The sequence below is a fragment of the Psammomys obesus genome, unplaced genomic scaffold (genome assembly GCF_907164565.1).
Source record: "Psammomys obesus unplaced genomic scaffold, mPsaObe1.curated_primary_1811, whole genome shotgun sequence".
NCBI classification, from domain to species: domain Eukaryota; kingdom Metazoa; phylum Chordata; class Mammalia; order Rodentia; family Muridae; genus Psammomys; species Psammomys obesus.
Window position 1 is genome coordinate 13166222 of NW_026588752.1, and position 13761 is coordinate 13179982.

At 46.4% G+C, this 13761-nt stretch overlaps 1 protein-coding gene across 2 annotated transcripts in view; it reads right to left on the reverse strand.

Annotated features, from left to right (window-relative positions):
• Positions 1–13761, reverse strand: part of Tenm2 (teneurin transmembrane protein 2) — a 670345-nt gene that overhangs the window by 132584 nt on the left and 524000 nt on the right. For both annotated transcript variants that reach the window (XM_055604663.1, XM_055604662.1), the window contains one exon: positions 370–564. In XM_055604663.1, the coding sequence (XP_055460638.1) occupies positions 370–564 (195 nt within the window). The remainder of the gene's footprint in view (positions 1–369; positions 565–13761) is intronic.

Genomic DNA, 13761 nt, shown 5'->3' on the forward strand with positions numbered 1-13761 from the left:
CACACACACACACACACACACACACACACACACACACACACACACACGTTTTAAAAAAGATCTGGGAGGGAGAGGGAAGGCAAGGAGGAGGAAGAGTACAGGAAAGAGAATACATACAGACATAAGGACAGACAGACAGACCAGAGGCAGAGAGCATTTAAAAGAGAAAACACAAGAAAACAAAAGAAAAGTAGCAAATGTCAATAAATCAGGATAAAACAAAAACATTGTTTCCAGAACCATCTCCACTGGCCTTTCCTAGAGAAGTTTACCAAAGCCCAGGGTTTGAAGTTTAGGGTGCAAAAAGCCAAGATCAAGGCCAGCACACCTCCCCTGCAGCTGACCTGCTGACTGACGTTCCCTGCTTACCTTCCTCACAGTGCTCGCCCTTGTAGCCAGCGGCACACACGCAGTTCCCATCAATGCAGGAGCCGTGGCCGCTACAGGAAGGATCAATGCACTGGTTCATAGGCACATCACACTCAGCACCTTTCCAGCCACTGTAACACTGGCACGTTCCTTTGGAATACTGTCCGTTCCCGCTGCACAGGACGGGGCAGGCAGCTGAAAATCAGAGAGAACACCAGGTCACAAGGGAGTGGCATCTGAGGGGCTGTGTCTGTATGGTGCAATGGCTTTGCGCACAACCCTGTAGGCTCAGATCTTAGCCACAGAGGTACACAGTCACCTGTAAGTACAAAACGCCAAAAAAAAAAAAAAAAATGCCATTGCTGTCAGTGGCTCCTACTCATGCATGACCAGGCACAGGAAAGTATGCATTCTGCATTTCCTGACTTAACAATCAGAGGGGCAGCTATGATCAGCATCCCCCATGCACTGGAGGCTCAGACTGGTGATATTATCATTTTGTTGTCACAAGGCTCCCAAGCAGGAACCCAGGTTAACAAACTCTACAGCTATGTTCTTAAGAAAGCCAAACTGATATACATGCCATTGGTACCAGGAGTCTGGGTACATTTTACTCATTATTTTATCCTCAGGTAAGCTGACTCCTCAACTGGACACATTTGTGCCAATGAATCTCTCCCTGCTTCTGTTCCCTATACCATGAAAAAACAAGTGTATCTATTTCGAAGAAGAACGCATACATTAAATTACAAAGACAAAACAAGCCTGGCTTAGTAGGAAAACAAGAGGAGGAGCAAGGCAGGCCATCTGGAACACTCCTCGCCTCTTGCCTTTGCTTATGGGATGAAGGTTGAAAACTGTGGGGATTGTCTGGGATGCCATTACCTCTGGTTTGAGTTGGCCTTAACCACTTCCCACTTTCAGAGTTTATTTACAAGAGGATTTTAGAGGGCTCCTTCAGGCTTTAGACTTCCCACATCATCAATGATTTGCAATAAATCTGTATTTCCAATTGGCCTTCTAAATGGAATGCTTCTCTGGCTACTCCACTTATGACACAAGCGTTCAGAAAGAGACCTTCAGATGTGACCCATGTAGGTATTTCAGTGTCTGTTGCTGGTGTCTGTGATTTTTAAGTCCAGATTCTGAGAATTCTTCACGGATGGAGCATATATACAAAACTAGGGGACCTCACCATTCCAGAGCACAGCGAGCATTCAGTCAGATTACATCTTAGTCCATTGCTCATCCTGCTCTGTTCTTCCCTTCTGTGGCCATGGAACAGCAATTATCTTCCCTCTGTGATTGTCTGACTTCCCAGGGACACGGTAAACCTCTGGAGAACAGGCACAGTGCTTGCCAAAGATGATTTCCTGTCAGTGCTGAGTTGTGTACTGTTGACTGGCTTGGGTAAAAACTTTTGCTACATCCTTGATATCCAAGGATTTATGGGAAAGCACCAAAGAGTACTTACAAAAGACAGAGAAAGAGCAGTACCTTAAATAGGCCTCATGTTGCAAACACAATGAATTTTCCTCTCAATTTCAAACTTATTTGAAATAAAACATCTCGACAGTTGGCATGTGATTGATGAGCTATTATCTTCCCAAATACTTTACAAGAGGGTAGTTGTTGAAAGTGTTGGGGATATTATTTCCAAAATTCTTATCCTTATGAAGCATCTAGGGAGGAATGAGTTCAAATGACATCAAAGACACAAGCTGAATTCAGATGAAACCTTCTGAATGGAGGATGCATGCTTCTTACATTTAGGATGTAGGAACAGGGACCATCTCTGATATGAACTGATGGGCTGGTTCTTTGATCACCTCCACCTGAGAGGGGAGCAGCCTTACCAGTTCACAGAGGAAGACAATGCAGCCAGTCCCGGTGAGACCTGATAGACTAGGGTCAGATGGAAGAAGAGGAGGACCTCCCCTATCATTGGACTGGGGGAGGGGCATTGAGAAGAAGAGGGAGGGAGGGTGGAATTGGGAGGGGCTGGGAGAGGGAGCTAGAGCTGGGATACAAAGTGAATAAATTATAATTAATAAAATAAAATAAAAATTAAAAAAGAGAGTGTTCCTTAGTTACTAGAGATACTGATTGTCTTGGAGAAGTAGAGGAAAGAGCTTGGATCCCCAAACAGGGACTGTGCAAATGTGAACTAGCTAGAGAAGTGATGGACTTTCTTGAGGTCTTGAGAGAGATTTGGAGACAAAGCAAGTTTGCTCTTTATCAGTACATTACAGGATTCAGGCTAAGCTCAAGGTCAGGGATGCAAATGTGTGTGAGCAGACTCTTATCCCCTCTTTTGTAGCTCTGTAGATATCATTAATGCATCATGGCACCTTCTCCTGAGCCTAGAAAGAACTTGAACATCATTGAAACACCCTGGCTAAAACCTGCAAGGAGAGTGAGCTGGCATTCAAGAGAAAACCTTCTTGTCATTTCTGATCTGGGTCACATGGAAGGATCTCCAGAAGGAAGACTAGAATATGCATTGTTTCTCACCCCCACGTCCACCCTCATGCCCGAAATAAGCAACACTGAGAAATGCCTCTATAACAGTGTGTAGTCTTCCAAGTCTATTCCTGATCTGTATACTATATATTGGGTGGGCTACATGGATGGGCAACAAGATGACCTCAAATCAGCACCCATGGTGTCTTTTTTTTACTCCCACAAGGTAGGGGAGGGAAGCAAATGATTACTGTCTATAGCAGTTGATAAAAGGAAGGATTATTTTCTCCTTTTTCTTTTGCACAAAATCCGAGTGGTGGGAAAAATAGAAAATAAGACTTGGTTTTATATAAAATCAGATGCCTGGGAAATCAAGCTTAAAATATGACCTACTTAAATTACTTAGGGAAAAAGGGAAGAAGAGTCAGGTCGAGGTGTTCCTAAGTTTAGTCTCTTCTCAATTTGTTTGATGCAAGCTTGCTGGAAGTGTGGTGAGAAATGGAAGACCCTGATGTCTGCTGGAAAGCGGGGCACTCAGGGGTGTGGCTGGTGCCACATTAAAAAGCCCCAAAGGGACTAATGAGAAGAATGAAACCCAAGGAATCCACTGCCGGTGAAAAAAAGAATGAAGCCAGCTAGTGATCCCTGGGTCTGCAGCATGGAAAGCCAGGAACTCCTCCTGTAACTGATTCTCAGATACAACTTATTCCAGGGTCTCATGGTAAATATGTGTGGCTCAGACTTGTCCAACCTGGAGAAGATGACTGGGAACTGAGAACCTCTTGTGTAAACAACTACTTGTATTTCACTCATTCATTCATTCATTCATTCATTCATTCATTCATTCATTCATTTTTGTGAGCACATGATGTTCCTCATTTTTTAAGACTGGGCAGGGGCATTATTTGGACTCCATATCCCACCGAGAGAAACAGCACCAAGTCTGAGTGAAAAGGACAAGGATTCTGGTGACAGAAAGCCCCAAGTTCAGCAGCCACCCTCCCCGTCTCAACTGTGGGGTTTGGAAATGGTGACTAAACTTCTTGGGGATTCGTGATCATCCAAACTTGATCCCCAATGTGACTGGACGGGCTGATATGAGAAAAAGAAAAAGCACTATACTTCTCACACACATGCCACTGTGTACGACATGCTGATGTGTGCATGCGTGCAAACACACTACCCCAAGGACAAAAAAGAGTGCCAGATTGCTCCAATGGAAAGAGCTTGTCAGCTTCCTTTGTGGTCCTCCCTGGGAGTGGGTGGGAGCTCGCCCTGACTAATCAGAAACCGTATGTGAGATGTTTCGTCTTCCCGTCTCTCTCTTTCTCTCCCTTATTCCACAGGCTTCCAGGAGCAGAATATTGTGCATTCAAGCTTCTATTTAAAATTAATTAAAATGTGTGTACAAATTGACTATTCCTGTTTTACTAAATCTCGTAAATGGAAGCTTCAAGACTCCCTCGGAAGAAAAATAAATTACCGCTGCCACTAACGACTGACACGTTAACAGGCTGATGACAAAAAAAATGACACAATTTAGATTCACCTAAATGGTGTAAAGCTCTTTTTAGTGATCAAGCTGGAGCTTCTCTGTGAGGGAGGAGATGAATTATCAGTGTTATTTACCTGGTAGACAGTTTCAGAACCAACCACTCATTGGTGTTTTTTTTTTTTAAAAAAAAAAAACAAATCCTGTCTACCTGCCACTTTCAGTGGAGAGGATGCTCGGAGGGATGGATTGGGTGTATGTAAGGCTTTGTAAAAAGGGAGAGGCAAGATGGCTACACCCAACAGCATTAGTTGTGATGGGGAATCTCAGACAACACACTTTTAGAAGTGATTCCAAAGCTGGTTTAAACCCTTTTTCTTTTTTTATTAATTTTTTATTTTGGAGAGAGGGTCTCTCATCTAGAGCCCAGGTTGGCCTGGCACTCACTGTGCAGCCCAGGCTTGCCCAAAACTTGCAGCTGTCTACCTCAGCTTCCTGAGAGTCGGGGTTACAGGTGTCAGCCGCCATGCCTGGTGCTGCCAACCCATTTGCAACTTTAGAGAAAAGAGGCTTAAGAATTTTCTAGACCCTAGTTCCTCAGGTAAACAGTGCGCCGCTTGCCTTCACTTTCCACAAGTCAGCAACTATGGGTAGGTAACCTAATACTATAAAGAGACAGGCTCGGTGGCAGGGGAAAAAAGATGGGGAGATGCCCCAATCTACTAGAGCAATTTTGACAACACAACATGAGTCATGGAGGCCAAGCTAGGCTGAGGCTCCCAACGCCAAAATAGGTAGTCTGCTTTCTTTCAAGGAACAAAACAAAACAAAACAAAATAAAAACAAAAACGGTGTTAGGAAAACCAGGTTTCACTTAAACAGCCCCGTAAGCGATATTTCATTTGCTGCATAACCAAGTTGGCCGTTATTGTGCCCTGGCCAGAAGACAAGCTCTAAATACAATGTAACAGTTGAAGTATTAGAAAACATTAAAGAGCAATCTTATTTTCTTCAGGAGATATAAAAGATATACATTCTAGAAGCCACGAAGGAAGGGGTGATTAAGTTTGATTGCATAAAGTTTAAATCACCTGTTTGATAGAGGATACCGGCCTAAAACTAAACCAGGTCATAAGCAAATATTGGCAAGACAGATCTTAGCGTGTTTTACAGAACAAAATTTACTATTTAACATGTGCAAGGAACTTTATAAATCAATGCAAAGAGACAGACAAATGGGAAAGTGTGCAAAATCTGCATCAGAAACAACGCAGCTTGCCAATATAAAAGGTACTCAGATCCTTTGACAATTACATATAAACACAAAAGCTATTGAGACGTTAATTCTAGGCTTCCCAGAGTGGAAATAAAATTAGGAAGGCGTTCACAGCCTGGACGTGCTGCCAGGGTGCAGGGGTGCTAAGCTCTGCGGAGTGCGGTCGGTGGAGGGTGGCAGGGCTAGCCGAGGCTCAGAAGAATTCCACGTGGCTATGCACAGACACTGCCCAGTGGTAGCCGCCTATTGACCTAAGCGCTTCAGGTTTCCTTGCCGATTAAAAACGGGCAGGGCAATAAAAGGCACTGCGTAAGAAAGAGAAGGGAGAATTAAGGAGGAAAAAAAAACCGCCTAGATTCTTCAGGTGTGACTGCTGGGGCTGGGGCTGGGGCGTGCAAGGGGACTCTCCATGGGGGGAGGACAGAGGGAGCCTTCCGGCAGATAGGGGCGGGGGAGGGGCGGCTTCCGAAGGCCCAACTTCCTCACTCCCTTTCGGTCAAATGGCACATTTAAGCAAAGAAAGCGACTCAGGGAAGAATTACCAGAAGGACAAAAAAAAAACCTCATCAGGTGTGTCAAATCTCTGACATCCCGGAGCCTTGTGGGGAAAGCCAGCACGCGCTGACTTAAGCACGAAAGTATGGATGCTTTAATTAATCCGGGGTGAATTTAATTGCTTTAGTTAAGTGGAAATCGGGTTAAAAATGATGCAGAGCATGCTGGGGTGTGTTAAAAACATGACATATGAGTTGGATGAATCGATAAATTAAAAGTGCACAGATGTTTTAATTAAACCCAGGGAAGTTAACGAAGACCGCAAGAGACTTTTAAGCCTATGATTAATTCAATTCATTTAAAATACCTGTAGAGATACGGAGACGCCTCCATTTTGAGAGTTAAAAGTTCTCAATCGATAAGTACTTAAGCCGCTTAAAAAAAAAAAAAAAAAAAAGAGGGCGTAAGGGGCGTGTATCTGTGACAACAGCACTGGTTACATAATGAATATTTAAGTTCTTCGGCGTGTGTGTCAAGCGGCTCTGCCGGGCCGGGCTGCGGGGAAGTTGCGTAAGCTTTTGTTGGGCTTGAAGCAGTGAGATGAAGTTGCCACTTCGCTGGGCCCCGCCACCCACCCGCGTGGGAGCGTCCCGCAGGCGCGCTGGAAAGCTCTGCTCACCTCTGCCCCGACAGCTGGAGGAGGGGCTCTGCCTAGGGCTGGCTTGTGACCTAGACTGAGTTTCCTGTGGTCCGTCCCCCCCCCCCAGTTGTGTGACCAGGCACTTTAAGCTTCTTTTCACCTTTTAAAGGGAGGTGAGAATCCTGCGCTACTCGATAGAGTTTTCTTGTGGAAATGGAAAGAAACGATATAACGCTTGTGGGACCTGGCTCGGTGCTAAGAAATCGATAGATATTACTTTATTACTATTATTTTCATTAGGAGAAAATTGTTCCGACTAGCGATAGCCTGTCTGCTTTCTGGAGACTGGATTGTTTCCTGTGTTTCTTTCTGAAACAACGGGGGTTCCCCTAACCCCTTGGTCTCTGTTCCCCTCCCCAGATTAAGCCTTCTCTCTTCTGGGACTCCTCTTTAGGAGGAGGAAAAAAAAAAAAAAAGAGGCTGTTTGTGGTTTGTTTTTAAAGCAAAGTGACCTGGGAACCAGGCCTCCTCCAGGCAGTCTCTTGCAGAGTTCCAGCACGATCCAGAATCATACTCAGCTTTGAATGAGGACGAGCCACCTGCCATAAAGTCTGGCCTCCAGCTGAGGATTCTGGGAAGGAAGCACACTCTGGAGGTCCCAGACTTAACTGGAAGCTGGGACTGGAGTCCAGTAGCTTGTGTGTTGAGATGATTCAACAAGGTAGCACATTCAGGGGTCACTAATCAAGCGGCAGAGGTATTTATAAAACCCCACCTGGACGGTGTGTGTCTGTGTCTGTGTGTCATAGTGATGAACGCTTGATATCCCAGTACTTGGGAGGCTGAGGCAGGAGGCTTGCCAAAACTTTGAAACCTGACTACATTGTAAGTTCTAGGCCATCCGGGGCTTTGAGTGAGACCGAATCACACAAAAGCAAAAAATTAGACAACTAAATACCCCCCCGCCCCCGTACGCACCCCACCTCTCTTTCCTGAGATCCAGTTTTCTTAGCTGTGGAACAGAGATAACACACATTGGGAAGAGAGGAAACCATATCATTCATGGGAAGCGCTCTGCATGGCGCCTGCGAGGTAGTTCCTCTTTGATATGTGGTAGCAGTTGTACTAGGCTGTTAAACGTGGCTCTGCTCTGTACGGCTGCTCAGTCACTTGCTTGCAGGGTAGACCTGCTTGCAGCCCCTCCTCCTGGGCTGAGCTGCCAAGAAACCCGTGCAGAGTTGCTTCTCCAGGCCAGGGGTGGGAGGGAGGAGAGAAAGGATGGGGGTGTCAAGCCGAGACGGGCTGTGGAACATTCTGGGGGCCCACAGCCACGATACAGGCTCATCTGCATTCAGGGGTGGCAGAGGGAGACAGGAACGACCCAGGGAGGGTAAATGGGACCCGAGCACATTCTGTGAGGGAACGAGGCCAGTGTGCAAGGAGCAAAATGATTCTTTGCCAAGGATGCTCCGTAGGAGGCATTTCTTCGGTGGTGGGAGAAGCCCCCACTGTCTGTAAGGATATGAGGGCTTGTCCTTTCTCCTGCAAAAGCAGGTAATGGAGGGCCGGGGGAGAGAACCAGTCACAGGGTCAGCCAGCCTGTCTGGGTTGCTGCCAGGGCTTATCATCAGAGCTTAGAGGGCTGAGGCTGCCTGAAATTGGGGTATCTACTCAACAGCACACTCACCAGGGGCCAGGAGGGTCACATCCTCAAATCTGCCCCTGCCACGTGACCTCGCCTTCTCCTTGACACCGGAAGCTTGCTGTGTGGGTTAACTCAGCATTTCTGGAGTGTCTCATGCATGCTGTCAGGTTTCTGAATGCTTTGCAGTGCTTACATTAATGTTTGCCAGCAAGGCAACCGTGCCCATTATGTAGAAGACAAAACCAAGGCTCAGGGACACTAAATGATTGTACAAAATGGGCACAGTTAACTAAGGAGCACAGAGTCAAATTAAGCGAATCCCAATGCCATTGCTTCTTTTCTTTTCTTTTTTCTTTTCTTTTCTTTCTTTCTTTTTTTTTTTTAAATCACTCCACCGCTCTGAGAACACATGTGGGTTGTGAAGCAAATGGTGTCTGTTTTTCTGCCAGTGCTTCCTATCCCTACCCTAGCTCCTTCCCCTCACCCTGTGCCTATGCTGACTGGTTGTCACAGGCACGATTACGCTGAGAAATTAGCACTGGGTTCTTCAGCACTCACACTGGTCACATGCCCAGCAATGTTTTAACTTTATTAGCCTTGTCCCTTAACTTGAAGTCACCATTTTTAGCAGGCACCTACAGTGTCCTGGGTGCCAAATTGGAAACAAGAAGACAACAGTTACTGCTGTTGGCCAGCAAAAGAAAGCAGGCTTTATCTTTCTGGACATAACAGGAGAGCACAACAGGGCCCCGCCCCCCATCTTTCACGTTTTCTACCTCGGAATGACATACAGCAGGGTTGTTTGTGGGAATGTTTCTGGGGGGGCGTGGTGATCTGTGACCTTGACATCCACAGAAGACCATCAGTTGAATAGTAAAGGTTGGGGATGATGGGACTCTTCCAGCCCAGATAGCTACGAGCCAGGATGAGTGAGCAGCCTCTGTACTTTGATGGGGTTAGTTCTAGAATTAGTGAGACATGAGCCTTAGTGGGCTGCGTGGAGCAGGAGCAGTGTAGGCCATGGATGACCTTTAACACCAGCCTAAGTTGTTTGTTCTTCCATATCAGAATGTGGACCCTGAGCACCTGCAAGGCCCTTGGAGGCTTGCTAAGGGGTACCCACAAACCATCCTGTGACTCAAATGCCTGGCATCGGGGAAGAACCTGGGAACTTGCATTCCTGTTAACCTCCCCAGATGCATAACTATGAACAGGTGAACAGGTGACTGGAAGCCATTGAGGGTGATAATGATGAGGAGGAAAGCTGTGAGGAGAGGCTGCTGGCCAGTATGCAGGGATGGGGACCCGAGGATGGGGTGGGGAATGGGGGCAGACATGTAACAGAGGGGCTGGCAAAGGGTGGAAAGATGGTGAGGAAACTCACCTGGCTGCTCAGGGGTCATGACAGGAACACCAGGGTTAGAGCCAAATAGCCTTGGTTTCAAACTCTGGCTCTAACCATTTCTGTTTAGTAAACCCTTAAACACTTGTCTTTACCCCACCCTGCCCCCAGACTTAAAGTCAGCAGCCTAATGCATACTAAATAACACACTGCAAAAAACATGTCTTTCTTATCCCTCATTTCTTCTGAGGCCCATCTCACGGTTGACCTACTGTGAAGAGTTTGGGCCTAAGAGTTGGTTCGAATCTCAGTAGTAACACTTTCTAGCCGGGTAATGCAGCAAGTTATTTCGCCTCTTGGGTCCCTCATTTTCTTCATCTCTGAGGCGGTCATCATGAACAACAGGGCTGGTGGTGAGTCAGTGTGATAATTATGCAGTGTCTCAGAGTAGTGGTCTGTACACAGTGAGAACTCAATAAATGTCAGTGATGATGATGATGATCATGGTGACAGCTTGATTTAAGGACTAGAATGTGGCCAAGAAGTACCAGTTAGTTAAGGAGGAAAATGGCAAGATCCTTGCTCCATCTTTTCAGGGTTCCACAGACCTGGGTAGGGGCTGAGCCTCACTCCAGAGAGGAGGGGAGAAACCCTTGATGTTCCCATGCTTGTCGCATTTCTGGGGCTTTATTGACAGCTGTTCGGCAGCAGGAATTGTCATTTCTAACAGCTATTAAATTCACATTACCTAACACCAATGGCTCAGGGTTGTTACGGTTCTGCTGTGGGTTGGAGCCTTCAGTTGGGCCCAGATAAGCTATGAGAGGAGCCGGGGTTTAAGCTGAGAGCTCAGCAGCCTCAGCTCACCTCTGCAAAGCAGGGAGACTGCATATGAGTCGAGGAAAAGTGAAGTTAGCGCAAGGCCTCGAAATAAAAGTAAATAAGAGGAACAGGAATACTAACTCAGAGCCCCCGGCCCGTAACGAACAGCTTTAAAGCAGTGGGGGAGCCAAGCAAGAGAAAGAGTAATGGCAGTGATGGCAGCAAAGCTGGATGAGAAGTGGGATTACACAATTCGACCCATGGAAAAAGGTACAAGCTACTGGGAAAGAAATGGCATTTCCCTGAAACTAGGAATCCGAGCAGATTTCTTAGTCTGTGTTGTAGTGAACGTCATTCTTCAAGGTAGTTTCCTTATTGGAGTTTCTTTAAGATTTTTTTCTTACTCTTTTTATTAACTGGCTACCTTCAGAAATCCTCACTAAACTGTATGCTTTCCACATTTTAAGAAACCGTGTATTGGGGTGCATGCTGGGAGGTGGGAGGTGGAGGCAAGAGGATTAGGAATTCAAGGCTCAGCTATAAAGGGAGTTCATGGTCAGCCTGGGCTATATGACACTCTGTCTCACAAAACGAGGAAAAACAAAACAAAAAACCCAAAAAACAAATCAACTTTAGGAACTGTCAGCTCTTCTTAAAGGTACTACACTCCCACAGACAGGCTTTGATCTCCTGACCCAAGCTTCCAAATGAACCTGTGTGATCAAGCTGGTCCCTTCTTGTCCATCCCTTAATGGTGGATCCTGGAAACATTCAGTTCCCTCACACCTTCTGCCGTGGCACTCTACACTGATTCCCAGTAAATGCATTTGGCCATGGGTTCAGCTTCCCTCTCCCACCTGTTTGATACCACTCCGGGGGCTACTATCCCTGTGGCCTCCATGTGGTGTGTGGCCTGCTGTGTCTCCATCTCTAGGCCTGCTGGTATGATGTATCTTTTATATTCATCTTCCTTGTCATGTGTTGATGGATCCTGAAAGATGCACCCACTTACAACATACCTCCTCTGTGCTTCATAGACTTCCTGATTGCCTCCTTGTAACATCTGGACACTCAAAGTTACCATCACAACGTGACACAATGTTTTCTACAACGTGACACACTTGTTTTCTACATGTTTCTGGGAGCAGGACCCAGAGCTTCTTTGGAAATCTCGTGTTTTTAGCTCTTCATACACCAGTACTCTCCTACTAGGCATGTAATAGGCATTTGCGTGGTTAAATTCCCTCAGCTGACTTGGGGTGTCATGTTAGAACCAGCCAGTGTCTCTTCCTAGTGAGGGTCAGGTCCATTTTGACCGCAGTGCCCCTGGAAGCCACAGGACTGTAGGGAACGGTAGGTGCAGAATGAGTGCTCTGCAAGTGTGCGCCGATGGTCCGCACGCTCTGTGAGAGGATGGCTTCAGATGCCTGATGCAGACTGGCAGGTTTATCAGAAGACAAGGAACGGCTGCCTGCACTGCACATCTGAGGGCATGGAGTGCACAGTGTGAGGTCAAGAGAGTAAATCTGTATTTCTGTCACTTGGACACATACCAGGTCGCTTGGATGTGATGGGAATTGTGCCTGCTAACGTGGCAAATTCTCCCCCTGGCAGGAGGGCCCGAGTTTGCTGGCTGCCTACGCTAGCAGACTGGCAGAACCCAAGGCATCCAGGGTACAGCTGTCAGAGCAAGAACAAAGGTGCTCTGGATTCCTGACGAGGGGGGACCTTGTGCTCGGGCATCTGCAGTGTTTTAATCCAGAAAGAAGAAAAGTGATGGCGGGCCACAGCCAGGAGATGGGTCATGCTGTTTGGGTCATGCTGCCCAACTGCTCGTCCTATGACCTTCCTCTATCAGCCCCAGGCAACTCTAGCTAACAGTAGAGCTTCTTTGGCTCAAACTGTTGTTTGTGAGCAGGACTTGTCCTAGCCACTGACAGACTGTTCAGTACTAATGGAGATGGGCCTTTAACCCCTCTTGCTTGTGCAAAAAGTCAAGAGAGAGAGAGAAAGGCAGGCACGTGCACATTCATACAACTGCATTTAACATTTCTTGCTATTTGAATAGGAGCACCATTCGTCTTTAATAGGACACACTGAGGGGTACATAGTATCTAAAGTGCATAACTTCAACGTAACCACGAAATGCACCAGGCAAGGCCAAACTGAGAGATGTATACAAACTGCAAAAGCAGTGCTGTTCAGAACAGTCAACTTCATGAAATACAAGAAGAGTAAACAACTATCATGGGTTAGATGGACCAGAGGGACCAAGGCAGGGGTTCTCAACCCTCCTAATGCCATGACTCTTCAATACAGCTCCTCGTGTTGTGGTGACCCCCAGCCATAAAATTACTGCATTGCTACTTCCTAACCGTAACTTTGCTGCTGTTGTGAATCGTAATGTAAATATCTGACATGCGATCCCCCCCCCCCCCCCAGAGGTCACAACCCACAGGTTGAGAACCACTAGACTAGGGCTATGATAACGAAACGAAGCTTGGGGTTCTGAAGTAAGTTTGAAGAGCAAAAGTGGAAAAATTCTATTAAAAAGTTGAAATTGTTGCACGGGTGTTCAGTTTCTGGCTTTTAAGTTTATAGCGACTGGGGGGGGGGGGGGGACTCTGCATGGAAAGTTTCCTATTTTGGTGACTTGTCTTCGTATCCAAGGTTACGTAAAAATTTTTAAAATTGTATTTGCTGATGCGCACACACGTATGTACGTGTGTGTGCATGTATGGAGGTCTGAAGGTAACTTTTAGGACTCAGTTTTATTCATTATGTTGGTCCCTGGGATTGAACTCAGATTGTCAGTTTTGTTGGCGATTACCTTTACCCACTGAGCCATCTTCATCAGCTCCTAAGACGACTTTAATGTAAAAAGCCTTAAGAAAATTCGTCATGGGGAGGATTGGTAAAAACATGACTCATGTCACGTTGTTGATATGCGGACAAATGAGATAGCATGCGTTCAGTAATTTGCAAATTTGCACTGAGTTCCGGCACATTCGTAGTGTTTGAGAGTAGTGGGAGTCCAGGCTGCAGCGTCAGAGGAGTACCAGGCGCTAGGATTAGCCCTGCCTTGCTGGAAGCAGGCCAGGCAACTGAAGCCTGCTTGTGAATCTATTTTCACACAGGCACACTTGGGGCATTCTGGCATTCTCAGGAGCCAGAGCCTACGGGATGAGGTGCTTAAGCCTGAATTTCCCTAAGAACC